This window comes from Chionomys nivalis, chromosome 6, assembly GCF_950005125.1.
Source record: "Chionomys nivalis chromosome 6, mChiNiv1.1, whole genome shotgun sequence".
NCBI classification, from domain to species: domain Eukaryota; kingdom Metazoa; phylum Chordata; class Mammalia; order Rodentia; family Cricetidae; genus Chionomys; species Chionomys nivalis.
The window spans coordinates 72105419-72119534 of record NC_080091.1 but is presented as its reverse complement, the minus strand read 5'-3'; the positions used below and the strand labels follow the sequence as shown (position 1 = coordinate 72119534).

Genomic DNA, 14116 nt, shown 5'->3' with positions numbered 1-14116 from the left:
TTTCTCACCCACACTCACCAGCAGCGCCCCCCTAACCCACCCACCAGGAAGCTCGCAACCCCCGGAGAACAGCTCCGGGTGGGGCGTGGGCTCTGCTCCTCCAGCGCGGTGTGGGCGCCAGCAGCGGCACTCTGGGGCTCACTGGGGTGCCCCGCGCCTCCCCGGCTGCGCTGCCCCAGGTGCCCAGAGGGCGGCGGTCGCTTGAACAGAATTGGGGTGGGGGTGGGGGTCCCCTATTCCCAGGAACCTCATTAGCCCTCCTCCTCAGACTGGCTCCTCCTTCTGGCGTGGGGCTCGTGCCCGCCGCTGCCTGCGCGCATCGTGCCTCCGCGCCCCCACCGCCGGCTCCTGCCATCGCTACTCCCTCCTCCTCTTCCTCCTCCTCCGCCCATCACCGCCACTACGGACGCCTTCGCCGCCTACTCCTCGAGCGGCCGCGGCTCCTCGCGCTCCGTTCCAGCTTCCACCAGCCCATCCCTTTGCTGCCTGCTCTTTAGGCTGCTGCAGTCTCTCTCTCTCTCTCTCTCTCTCTCTCTCTCTCTCTCTCTCTCTCTCTCTCTCTCTCTCTCTCTCTCTCTCTCTCTCTCTCTCTCTCTCTCTCTCCTCTTTCTCAAGTTTTCTATCTCCTCAGAATCAGAACCACTGGAGGAAAACATCTACTTCTGCTTGCTGTTCAGGTAGGGTCGCAGACGTTCATGGCAGCGGGCGACCTTTGCTCATTTTCCTTTGCTTCGCCAGCATGCCTACCCCCCCACCCCAACCCATTCCACTCTTCTTGCTCCCTCGGAATAGAGGCTCAGGTTCTCCTCTGCCCTCCAGCTTCCAAAATCTAATTCCAACGTCCCTCTCCAGAAGCGTATTTGCAACTACAATAAAAATTCAAAAGGCAGTCCAGTCCGGTGGCAGCACGCTGGCCCGGCTCTTTTACAGTCTCCAACTTTGCACACAGTGGCTGCGCTGCTTTGCCTGCTTGGTGTTTGATCCTGAAGCTCTTTGGGTAGTCTGGGCTCTAGAGCAGCTGTCAAACACGTAGTTCGCAGCACTTAATTCCCACCCTGCTACCTCCTGAACGTAGACATGGGTAAATGTGGATGGGCAGGGAGAATGATTTGGATTTGATTTTCTATTTTTTTTCTCTTCTTTTTTTGCGTGGGGTGGTGGTTGTTGTTGGGGAAAGTGAACACGCGAGGACTGCAATTCACTGTAAGGAAAAGTAGGCTGCTTGCTGCTAGCTTTTTCTGTTGTGCTTGCGGAGGTGGTCTTCGCGGAGAGGGCGAGGCATGGAGTATCCAGCTCTCCACCTCGTTTCCACTCACTCCTCCAATCTATTCCTCCGTAAGCGCATGTGTCAGCTTAGAGTCCGGGGTCTTGTCATTTTATGTGTGAATAGCGAAGTGTTTGCAGAGGACGGGGCTGGGGGAAGTTAAGAGGTGTGTGGGGGGGGGATGAACTAGCGTCATCTAGTCATTTAAAAAAAAATTCTCCTTCAGTCATCTAGTCCTACACCTGTATACCTAGTACACGGGAGTAACACCCCCACTACCACAACGGAAATGGCATTCTTTGGGGTTACTTGTTTGGTAGGACTCAGAACAATTTTAATTTTATCTTGTTTTTCTTTCGTAGCTTCTCAAACAAGGAAGATGAAGACAAAACTGAACACCTGCAATGTACGGTCTCTGCTGCTTGTTTTCCTGGTGTGGGACCCAGCCAGGTGAGACGCTGTGTTTGGTTTCTGCAGTTCAGGTATAGCGTGATTTTTTAAAATGCCGTTAAGTGTATGTGTGATCTTTTAGAGTCGAGGTGATTTGAAGAACTCCTTTTAATGGAAATGTATTGTATAGAAAATTAGCCCGTTAAGTGTCTGAAACTCTAAAAAGTTTGCTGATCTTTTTTTTTTTCTTAAAACAAAAACAAATGAAAGGGAACGGACACATTTTCTATATGTAACACTTAACTGGAGAATACTCTATCAGGAGTATATTAGTCCAAAGAATGCCTATTGCTAAGATACATGAAGAATCTGGTGAGGAAGCCAGATTCTCCTCGGAGCAGACAGAGAAGTATCAGATAAATGATTTAAATGGAAACTTAGGTTTTTCCTTTTCTTTGTGCTTCTTCCTTTGCATTTTTGTTTTCAATCACTGGGGCTTCTAAAAACAACATAGAGAACGCAAATGATATGAGAGTCTTAAACCTCTAGGTGGAGGTAGCATACAACTCCACAATCTCAAACAAAAAACAAAAGATCTATGAACCAACTTTTCATCTTATTAATTTGGAGATATCTTTCTTAGCAGATGGTTACTGATAAAAAGAGTCAGCTTGGATTTGTGAGTTTTCTTTTGCCAATTATCTATACGGTAGTTAATTTGATTGTTTTAAGCAATTTCATCTTAATTGGAATCTGTTCTGATTTTTAAAAATTGAGCAGTGGGTATATTTGATTTAATGCATTTAGAAAATATTTTTAGACACTAGAAGAATTAAAACATAAATTCTGTAAGAATTCTTCATGAGTCATTAATTTTTAATAAATATTATAGCATTTTATTATCCCCTTTAAGAATTTTGACCAAATAATCTTCAAAGTGTGAAAAAGATATTTTGGAAATGAAAAGAAATCTATTTGGAAATATTTAATTTTAATTGGGAAATACCCACTAATGGACTTTAAAAAGAGAATATGAAATATGACTGAAGAACACCTCTGTGAGAAAATCGCAGACTCTTGTGACTATCCTAGTGAGGGTTTTTAAAATTTGCTTAAAGTAGGCAAGCAGAAACTTTTGAGGGTAGAGTGTAGGAACTGATTTACTTACATAATTTGAGGTTGTTCGTCTTTCTGTTCACACTTTAATATTCACTTTGGTTTCCAAAGTGTTAGCTTGACGTTCATTGCCACTTTTGATGTTATTATGAGTATTGTTAGCTACTACTTCACGTTCGTTTCAGTGTAAATGGTCTCTGTCAATGATGTTTTATATGGTGCACATTGACTAGCGTGTAGTCCACCTGAGCATTGACTTTAGAGATGTGGGCAATCTATGATCAATTAATGCCCATTGAGAACCACCACCAATTGCCTAACTGAGTATCACTCTATGCATTTTCTGTTCTATATTTAACCAATAATGTTCACGGCAGTATTTTATTCTATTATATAAATGATTCTTTTTTGGGGACAGTAATTTAAATCTCTGAATCATTCTGAGAAAAAATGGTAATGGAAAAGGACACTCTGTTTTATACATCAGTTTCTTTGGTACCAAATTGCTTTCACAAAATCAGGTCTCTGGCTTTATGACGGAAAAATAATGGAGAAAATCACTGCTTCAAAAGCCTGGCTGGGGATATTTTAAGACCATCTCTTCTCACAAATTTTATCACCAAAAAAGGGTAACTGGACACATTTATCTTTATGTAGCCCCTAATATCTCTTCTGAGATTACTCCACAGACCTAGCCTTCCTAAGACTCTGTGAAATTGTGTGTGACTGCTGCCTTTAGAACCCACCTCCAGCTCCGGCCACATTGAGCCTGGCAGCCTGCCAGTGGAGTTTCCCTGATGTCTATATTACACTTGGCCATTGGGTGGAGGTATACCCCAAGTCAGGAAATTATCTTGGTCTAAAAATGTGAAAGGCATAGAAAAACAATGCTATCTATGAGAACGATAGAGAGATTTGTACCCGTAAGATGACAGTTTATTTTCCAGTTAGTGTCCACAACACTGAAGAAACATTTCGGAACTCCATCTAGTTACTACACTCCGTCTAACTGCAAAGCAATCTCGCCAATAATGTAGGCACATGAGAATCTACAAAAATGATATGCTTGATGCAATAGATTTTAAGATAAGCCACACAGAGGGCTAAGTGGCAGAAATCTCAAAAGTATTTTAATTACACTTCTGATATTCTGTTATTTGCTATCCATTTTTAAACATTATATTTACTGTTCCCGTAAGTTTAGTGCTATTTATAGAATGAAAAAAGGAATGAAGTGTGTGTCACTAATGGCCAAAGAATCCTCAAATTTAGATCAAGTAAGAAGAGCATTTTGGCACTTAGTCAAACACTGTGCATACATATATAAAATACATACCAATTTGTAAAATTATCTGTTTAGGTTGGTACTGGCTAACATCCAAGAAGATGAGGCTAAAAATAACATTACCATCTTTACAAGAATACTAGACAGACTTCTGGATGGTTACGATAATCGGCTTAGACCAGGACTGGGAGGTAAAAATAATTCTCCTTTGTTTCAATAAACCGTCATAAAACAATGACTTTAGAAGTTAAAGGTAAAAGTCTTATCTTCATGCATGAAGACATATTATCAGGCATTTGATGTCCTGAATAACAGAAAGTAAGATGCACAAAATGAACCTTATTGCTTTCTTTTTCACATGCCTAATATATTTCATTTATCTTGTGTGGAATGCCCACATTTATATGGAGACAAGGTTTTGTGTATGTGTGTGTGTGTGTGAAGAATTTTCTAATTAATTTATTGAAAGAGACCTGTATTTCAATCAGAGAATATGTCTAATTTTGCAATTATTTATCTGTTTTACCTGTGTAGTATCATGAGCTACTTAATTCCTACTTTTTACAGATGCCTATTTTCAGGTTAGTATAGATCCTCAATAATAATTTTATACAGAAGTGTCAAATATGGAGTGGCTATAATTCTGCTCCAAGTTGTCACACAGTTGAATTTCAAACTCCAACAATTTTCAAATAATTTTTTTTTAATCCAAGAAAGTAAAGGAAATAGGGTTGGCTAGTGAGCTAAGTTTTAATTATCATTCAACAATGCTAAGGGATGCTAGAGTTAGATGAAAGTAGCATAGATGCAGGATTGCTAAAACTATCCTTAAGCCAAAATGTCACTAATGAGTTTTAAGATTGCTAAATATTTATCTATTTGTACAGATACTGATATGTTACAAAAAGCTTTAGTTATGAAACCACATGTGATAAATATGTCCATGTACACATACCTAATGAAATGGTTAGCTGATTCAATAATAAGAAAAATGAGCTGAATATCCTATGTCAGGTAGTGATCAGCACAGTTATATGGTTATCCCAGCATTAATAACTTTGCAATTCTGCTGACTTGGGTTTGTATTAAATTGGGCCTGATGGCATACATCTGTGATCTCTGCATTTGTGAAATTGAGGTAAGCAGATCAAGGGTTCAAGGTTTTCCTTAACTACACAGTGAGTTCCAGTCCAGCCTGAGCTACATGTGATTTTGTAGAAATCTGGTATTGACTTAACTGTGAATTTTTAATTTAGGTTGTAATTAATTAGCTTGATATAGATGGTTGAGTGGTAAGAAAGCAGACAAACAGACCCAACTTGTTGAACAGTATGCCATTTAACTATTGGATATTTCTAGCATAAGGGCTTGTTACCCAAGTTAGAAAAACGGCAAGAAACTCTCACGTTGCTCCCACATCAGAGAAGCAAGTCTAGTGCACAGCTGCCCAGTTCACAATGGTGGTTCAGAGTGTGCAATTGCACTATGGCAGCTCTTTTATCTTAGACACAGCAATTTTTGTTTTTAAATAAATCACCTGATGCAAAATAAATTGGGAAATATTGAAACTAGATCTTGAGATTTATTTTTTTTAATTTTAAAAAGTTTTGATTTAAGGTTGCATGGTGGGGTACGAAAGACTAACTGTTTTAGGCTTTGAATCTTACCATGATCGCTAATTCTTTTTTTAATAGTATCTCATATTAATAATTCCTTTTGCTCACATTCATATATGGATCCCCATTGTCTTGTTATTTGGTTTAATGTAATATATTGTGTCCTTTCTTAGGCTATTCTTTTGTTCCCAGTTCCTCAGTAATGACCGTCTACTGGTATCTGGTGATCTGATTACTCTGACACTGCTAATCTATGTGTGCTACTCTCTTCTCTTGATCATATGCCTTGGATGGTCCCCAATCTGATGGATGGTGTTGAGGGTAGCGAAAGAGTATAGGCTATGTGTCAGACTTTCTAGAGTAGTGCTTAACAGCATCCCTCTCCCACAAAGCTGCCAGACAGAGAAGTCTTGTTTCCTTTGCTTAAAAGTGGATGAACTGTGTCTACCTTTCTACTTTATGAGCTGGTTAGGAATGTTGCATAACAACACAGAATACACAAATGTATGCCCCATGCTAATAATAATTTGACTTCATTGAAACCACTTTCTTTCCTCCTGTCCTAGGATCCCTGCTTCTTTGGGTTCATTTTCCATATTAGGTCAATTCCCATCTATCTTGCACTTCAAACTTTACTAGTTTCTTTTGACAGTCCCTTCCATCTGCTCCTTTGGCCTGTGGCTATATTATCTCCTGTTAGTAGAATGACTTCTATTCCACTTTTCTGCTGATTGAAAACCTCACATTTCTATAGAAACCATTATGATACCAGTGGTCTTCAGTACAGACCATCTTGACTGAATTGAAATACCAAGATTTAATTCTCTGCCTGTTGAATTTCTTTAACTGTTGCTATTTTTATATCTCACATAGAACTTATTGCATATTATCTTGTATATTTATTTCATTTTAAACTCCTCTTGTTACCTTAATAGTATTATAGGGATGTTGCATCATAAATCCTCTGTGATTTCTGCAGCTGGATATTGATTTGCTTATTGTGGCCATAAAATAAATGTTGATTTTTTTTTATTAAATTTCTGCCATCTGGAAAATGGGAATGCCTGTACCTGGCTGCCATCTGAGCTATGAATGCTGATGTAAGAAGTGTGACTCAAGGAGAGAGATGAGTCTTTTACTCAGAAGATTTAACACAACAGCTCTGGTCCTCAGCACTTGTTCAAACTTGAAATATTCTGCCTCTGTAGATGCACACTAATTATTCCCGGAATGCAGCTTATATTTCAATTCTTTTTATAAATGTTGAATATGATGACATAGGCAATGTATGTAGCAAAATTGTGTGCATGTAGACAATTAGAAGAAATGATTGAAAATAAATGAAAGCTTGTGAAAAATTTCTAAATGGACTCTTAAAAATTTAAACCATTCTCATCATTCCTGCAACACAGCATTTGTTCCTTTTCTTTGTAATTATGTCTATATCTGTGTGGGTGCATGTGCACATGAATGCAGGTGTCCTTGGAGGTCAAGGATGTCATATTATCTTGAAGTTGACATCACAGTAAATTTTTGGAGTGCTAGTAAATAAGCTCAGGTCCTCTTTGAGAGCAGTGTACACTCTTCACTTCTCTAAAAGTCTTAACCTGAATGTGCACATGTCATTTGAAATAGAAAGTTGAGGTGACTACTCTGTCATATTCCAGAGGTTAATAAGGGAAATAATTAATATTCAATTCAATAATAATATACAGGAATTAGCATCTTCATTGATGGTTAATTGGATAAATAACCATAAGTGTTGTTTTAATTCATTTATAACTTAAATATACATAAGTACTTAGAAAAGAGAAGTCAGACTTTAAACAATAAGTTAGAAAAATTATTCACCTGACTTTGCTCCTTAATCTTACCCAGAGAAGTTTTTCAAAAACTCTGAGATCTGATATTTTCTTTGGGAAAGTGAGAATAATGATATTTAATTCTGAGAGAAGGTTGCAGGTTGGTGTATTGAGATTAAGGTACATGGCACAGGTTATGCAATATATTGGATTATTCATTTTTTAAGGAGTTATAATTTATGGTAGGACCTTTTTAAAATTTAAGTCAGATCATACCATTTACCCTCTCCGAGCCCTGAAATCACACCCTGTTCATCCTGCATTGGACGTCTGTGCATCCCTGAGTGATGTGCCTTCCATACATTCTTTGACCTCACCTCACATAGCTCTAGGCCTGCACACACCTCTTCAGCTGCACTGATCTCCTTCCTGTCCTGTAAACACACCAGGACACTTTGGCTATTCTCCCTTCAAGTGGGATATTCGTTGATGTAATCCACCTAACTAACCAACCAGATATAACCTGTGGCCTGACTGCCCCATCAATCTTGATCCATCTTTCCTAGTTGTATTCTTTCCATAGACAGCTTTCTTTTAAAATACAAGTTAAATTATTTATTACTGCGTGGTTAACTGCTTATTTTGTCTCTTTAAATGACACGTGTGGACTTGTTAAGTCTGTAACTTCTTGCAAATTTTATTTCTTGATATACTGATAGATCATTCCTAATGTCTCAAAAAATGGCTTAGATACACAGCTGTGAATATCTTGAATGAAATATAATTCTACTAAATCAACTTCTGTTTTAGCATACTGCACAAAAAATTACCCATACACTTACTTTTTTCTTAAGACAAATGCAATAATTATGATCAGATTACAATATTGTCATTTTATTATTGACATCAAAATATTTCAAAATGACACTTGATTGATTCAGAGCAGTTAGGCTACCAGTTATTCAAAGTCTAACTTGTATTAGCTACCATTATGCAGCAAGCTTAGAGTAGGATTTGAAGTGATGCTCTCATCCTATTTCTTGCTTAACTTTCAATCTGTGAAATAGGAGGTTGAGTTCTATTTATCCACCTTTTCTCTCACAGAAATTTTATGTTGATCAACTAAATGTAGTTTCTTAAGAAGGCGTAATGCGGCATACCAAGGAAAATAGAAGTATTTGTACAAGTAGCACAGGTTTTCTCTTCATGGAGTCTATTTTTCACTCTTTGTAGATTTTATCTCTTAAGAGGTGGTATTCTTTGAAAACACATCAAGGGAACAATTATTGGTCTTATAAATTTGGCAGTCTTATTACATTCTGAGAGTAGAAAACCAAGGTAGAGTGCCTCAAAATCTTGTCAATTAAGAACATATATTAAGATGAGATAGCATTTGCTTAATGGAGTTGCTCCTTTGCCTTCATGTTAGCCACTGGCGCTACCAACTTAGGGAAACTGAAAGTTATACTTTGCTGAGACTCCTTCAAATTGTTAACTTGCTAAAAGACTGACACTTGTTTTCAGACCAATTTTATGGGGTCATGGGCAGAATGAGTGCGTAGACAGACCTCATATATTTATGACAGCTAACATTCACAGAGCTCAGCAGTGATAACTATTAGAAATGACAAGCCTAGATATTTAAATTATGGACGCGGTCTGCAAAATCCAGATTGAGTACCATGCCTAACTCCAGTTTTGAAAAGTTGTTTTGAAGAGTTCATCTAGAAAATATCTTCCTAGTGTTATGATCCAAAATCATAAGAAGTTTAATGCCTACAGTTATGAAAGACATGAGTGAGGCCAGGCCTTTGATCTGAGGTCTGAAAGACAGTTTCTAGGTTCTGTCTTGTCCATAGACTGCATAGAGATGCATGATAATAAAACATGAACTATTTTGGTGACAAAAAAATACGGAAAATATATGCAATGCCTGTCTGAATGGTTATAATTATTAATGGCTGAGATAAGCAATTTCTTTGGGTCTGGAATTCTGTTGCCATAGGATGCTAATTGAATATTTTTTGCTATGTTACTCAACCTTTCCAAAGAGTTTCTTTTTTCTATTTGTAAAATGGAGATAAAATAAATGGCATATTTGCCTGTTAGGCGTTTATTCTGTTATGTACCCCTGAGTCTTTTGTACAGTGTTGAGGAAACAGAGGATGAACTCAATATTTGGAGATATCATAGTTCCTGGTTGGACTTTACAGGCAGCATAGACAATATTCAGTATTACACCTGCTTCATAAGACTGTGACTTGTAAAACTTGCTAACTTTTGAGATAAAATTTATTTTTTCTAATTTTTGTTTGCTTTGTTCTAGAAATAGGGTCTTACTGTTCAACCTTGTCTGGCCTGGAACTTGCTATATAGGCATTCTGGGCTTGAATATAGGTATCTAATTGGTTTTGTGTCCTGAGTATTAGCATTTAAGGGATGCACAACCATGTTTAGCCTGAAGATATTAGATAGTGCTAAGGAAAGTAAATAATTGTGCTTTTCTTGCTAATTCTGTCTTATTTTGTCCACATTCTTTTGCATATGTAGCATCTCTGGAAAGAGAATCAACACAAGAGAGAAAGTTTCCCTTTGTGTTGTGCTTTGTGATTCTCATGAAATGTAGCAATGTGGATCATCAATTAATGAAAATAGCTTTGTTTATGAAACAAGGTTTTATTAACACAAAACATTCAATATAATGTTGGTAAAGATTGCCAAAGCCATCCTATCCTGTGTGGTGTCAGAAACTTGGATGAAAAAAAAATGGGTCTTACCACTGTGCTTAGTGGTGAGGATGATTTTAAATCTAACCACACTGAATGGAAGAGTTAAAGGAAGACCAGAGAGGGATAGGCTGTGGTGTGTGTTGAAAAGAGGAGACTGAGCTGGTCTGTTAAAAAGTTGTTATCTCAGATGGAAACAGTGTAAACTACAGATGTCAGACGTCTCTGCTTACCTTAAAAGCTGTGAAGTCTGGTGTTAGCCTCCTGACCCATGCAGTTGAGGATGAATCCTATGCTTGTGCAAAGGACTTGGCAGCTGAAACTCTTGGGGTCTCCTAGAGAACCTGCAATAGGACAGCCTGATGTGGAATGTCCTTCTGTATATGTGTTGCTTTTATTAGCCAATGAATAAAGCTGTTTCAGCCAGTGGTTTAGCAGAATAAAGCCAGGCAGGAAACCCGAACAGAGATATATAGAGAGAGTAGGTGAAGTCAAGCAAATGTAAGCCAGCTGCCAAGGAAACAAGACATGTAGAAAATGAAATAATGCCATGGCCACATGGCAATACATAGGCTAATAGAAATGGGATAATTTGGGATGTAAGAGCTAGTTAGAAATATGTTTGAGCCATCAGCCAACCAGTTTTGTAATGAATGTAGTTTTTGTATGATTATTTAGTTTGGGCAGCCGGGAAATGTAAGTGCAGTCTCTGCTTACAAATTCAGGAAGAGCCTAAGGAAGAAGGAGATTTCAGAGCCTATTCTGTTCTTAGTACCAAATCTACCCATTTTAGTTGGCCTATAGGTGACATAAAACCCTGCCTTTGAAGTTTCAAGAGTGATAAAGTGAGAAAAAATTGAGAAATTGCACACAGGTATGTAAATAGGTTTCTATAAAAGTGTTTATGCTAGATATCAAGCCATTTGTCTTTTATTTTTTATTTAAAATATGTTTGTAGGAGGTGTTGAAAGTTTAAGCCTCCAGGTTTCTGAGATGTAATACCATTTTTCTTTTTAGTTTTGTCCTGGACCCTCCTAGCCTCTCAGTCTGGCGTGGGACTAGTCTATTGATGACTTCATCACCATATATGCTAAGATAAAGAAAACATGCGATGATGTTATAGGCATCATTCTATATTCTTTTCAGTAATTGGTGTTGTAACTAGAGAGCACCCCTCTTAGCATTTTTGAACATCCTCCCTAACACTGTGCGTTGTTTACTCTGTGCACAGAAGGTGCCAAGACAGGCTTCCTCAGAAATGGGTGGTGTGTGATAGTTCATCATAGCTTTCCATAATTTTTTTTCTTACAAGAAGTAAGTGCAGCCTGTGATTATTTTATAAGAAAGGCTTATTAAATGCACGATAGCAGGGGTGTGCGTTAGGTTAAATAGTATGGTGTTTTCTGAAGGTGACATCATTGAAAGGTGAGACACATAAATACTACCAATGCTTTATTTATTATTATTTTGCCTCTTGTAGGCACAAACACTTCTTACTAGGTTTACTTATTTTGAGCACTTGTATTTAGTGCAGTTAAAGCCTGCCTCCACCCCTGCCAAACCTAATGGATTTAGTGAAGCATATGTATGATCCATCCATTTTAGTGTTACTTTTCATTACTCCACCTGAATCATATTATAGAAAACCTGAGTCATCAGTGGAGGTGGTCACATGAATAGTGCAATTCATTGCTGTTCAGTGGCAAAAATCAAATGAAATTATGTTGCTATTTTATTACTTAATATGTGTTGAATATCTGTCACTTGAAAGACAGTGCAGGATTCAAAGATGGTGTTGGTCTCACAGATAAGTTCTTTTGGCTGAGGGGTAGAATGACATGTGAGTGACCATGACTATAGTTTCAAATGACTATAAACATCAGCAAATTTTTCATGGAAAGGACAAGTTTCTGCGGTCCAGAAAAATCAATTACTTTTACTTGTAACATGTAACTGAGAAAACCTATAGTTACACATAAGCTTCCACTGTTCTTATTAATTATTGAGAATTTTTTGATATTAGTTTAAATGTTAGAAGCATCAATTCTTACTGATGCTGAGATAAGTACAATTCCATTTGAAACTTCTGCATATGCCTCACTTACTTTAAAAAAAGCATGTGCCCTCTCTTATGTTAATGTGTTTTGATCTACAGGTACATGGGAAAAGAGATAAGTATGAAATATAAAATGAAAACAAATACACAAGGAATTATATATTAAGAAATATGTTTATTTCTTTTGAATTTCTAATTTTTGATACAACGTAGAACCCTGAAAGCTTGTTTTTATCCTGAAACACCCTCATTCTTCAAGGCACAGATCTTTTCACTTACAAAATGATCTCTGAGAATGAAATAAATACTTACAAATATTTTATTCAGATATCATCAAATTTAGGCTACCCATGACACTGTAAAATGTAGTTCTCAAAATTCTCATTTTATATTTTAATATTGTCATTTAATAGTGGCTTTGATATGCTTTTTACATTATTATGCCATTAATAAATTCTAAGCCTACTTTAGGCAAACAGGATTTCATCTGCGTCTTAATTTGAGTGGTGGGTAAAGTTTATTTTTTAAATCACCCGTATAGTTCTCGTTTTTTTAAATCAGTGTTTAAAGCATTTTAAGAAAAACAAAATGCTTTATTTAAAATTTCAAAAGTAGTCCTGTCTCAAGACAACCTTCTTTTTATTAACATGAAGGAGAAATAAATTTCTTAATTAAACTCAGTATGCTATTTGCTTTTTAAGGGAGTAAGTACAAAGTGTCCCAGCATTACCTGAGGTGATACTGTCTGTAAAAAAGCATCTTAGTCTTCTTAAGGATCTTGTTTGGTTAGAATATTACTGGATTGATTTGATATGCAGCTCAAGACAATTCTTCATCTTGTGTGGCTTAGAGAAGCAAAATGGGTGATCAGTTCTTATCTCAAACCTGATAAAATGGTAGTCTTCACTTGCTGACACTTTGCACGAATGTCTATGAAACAGTAAGACAACTAAGATAAGGCTGTTTTCAACTGCTTATGACGAAGTACAATGTCTAAATGTTTCTGTAAGTGCTTCAAGCATTTAGAATGATGCACAGTGCATGTGTATACTACCTGTATTAGAGGACTCAAGTTATGGTCCAGGTTAGAAGAGATTGAAGAAGGGTCATGCTTCTGAGTGTCTCAACAAGAATCAATAATGTATCCTAATAGCATTCCCAAACTTTTGGCTTAGATTTGGTTTTATAGTGATATCTGAGTATTCCCATACAGATGTGAATAAGCATGTGGGAATAAAAGGAAGCCAGGAGTGATGGCACAGACCTGTAACTAAGGAACTCAATTAGGAAGATCATGAGTTCAAGGTTAGTCTGGATAACAGAATGAATTCACGGTTTACCTGTGCAATGTAGCAAGACTATATATTAAAACTGAAAAGAAAACCTACAGGACTGGAGATGAAGCTCAGTTATGTACAGGACCCTGAGTACAATCACAGGTAGTGAACATAAAAGGAAAAAGTAGAAGGTTCATGTGATTTCAGATTGATGTATGATTTGTATTCAATGCTTTGTGGTACAGAAGAGGACTTCAGATGTGAACTGCCTGAGTGCTTTGGGAGGGAAAGATCTATTTTTCGGGAGACAATTAAAAAGAGATCTGGGGTTTCTGGTCTACTCTCAATTACATGTAAGAACACATTAGAAGTCAAATATGATGATAATCAGGTCCTTGGGCTAGATACCTATAGTACGTTTTTATTATATGAATTTCTTAGAAGTTGCTGCACTAGAATTAAGTAACCCAAGCATAGAAAAATTGTGATGAATGGAGAAAATTCATTTTTGTTACCATAATTACATACAGAAACTCTTCAGACTCTAAAGAAATGAAATAGTGAACTAAAATACCCGACAGGTT

At 37.3% G+C, this 14116-nt stretch overlaps 1 protein-coding gene across 5 annotated transcripts in view; it reads left to right on the top strand.

Moving 5' to 3' along the window:
* The first annotated feature begins 583 nt into the window (after positions 1-583).
* The window catches only part of Gabra2 (gamma-aminobutyric acid type A receptor subunit alpha2), a 128772-nt gene continuing 115239 nt past the window's right edge, over positions 584-14116 (top strand). Inside the window, exons 1-3 of one of the 5 annotated variants that reach the window (XM_057771925.1) lie at positions 584-677; positions 1627-1714; positions 4131-4246. In XM_057771925.1, coding sequence (XP_057627908.1) covers positions 1644-1714; positions 4131-4246 — 187 coding nt within the window. In that variant the 5' untranslated portion in view covers positions 584-677; positions 1627-1643. Of the gene's footprint in view, positions 678-1024; positions 1082-1183; positions 1204-1411; positions 1431-1626; positions 1715-4130; positions 4247-14116 lie in introns of those variants that run through there. The other 4 variants (XM_057771928.1, XM_057771924.1, XM_057771927.1 and 1 more) reach the window with 4 other exon arrangements.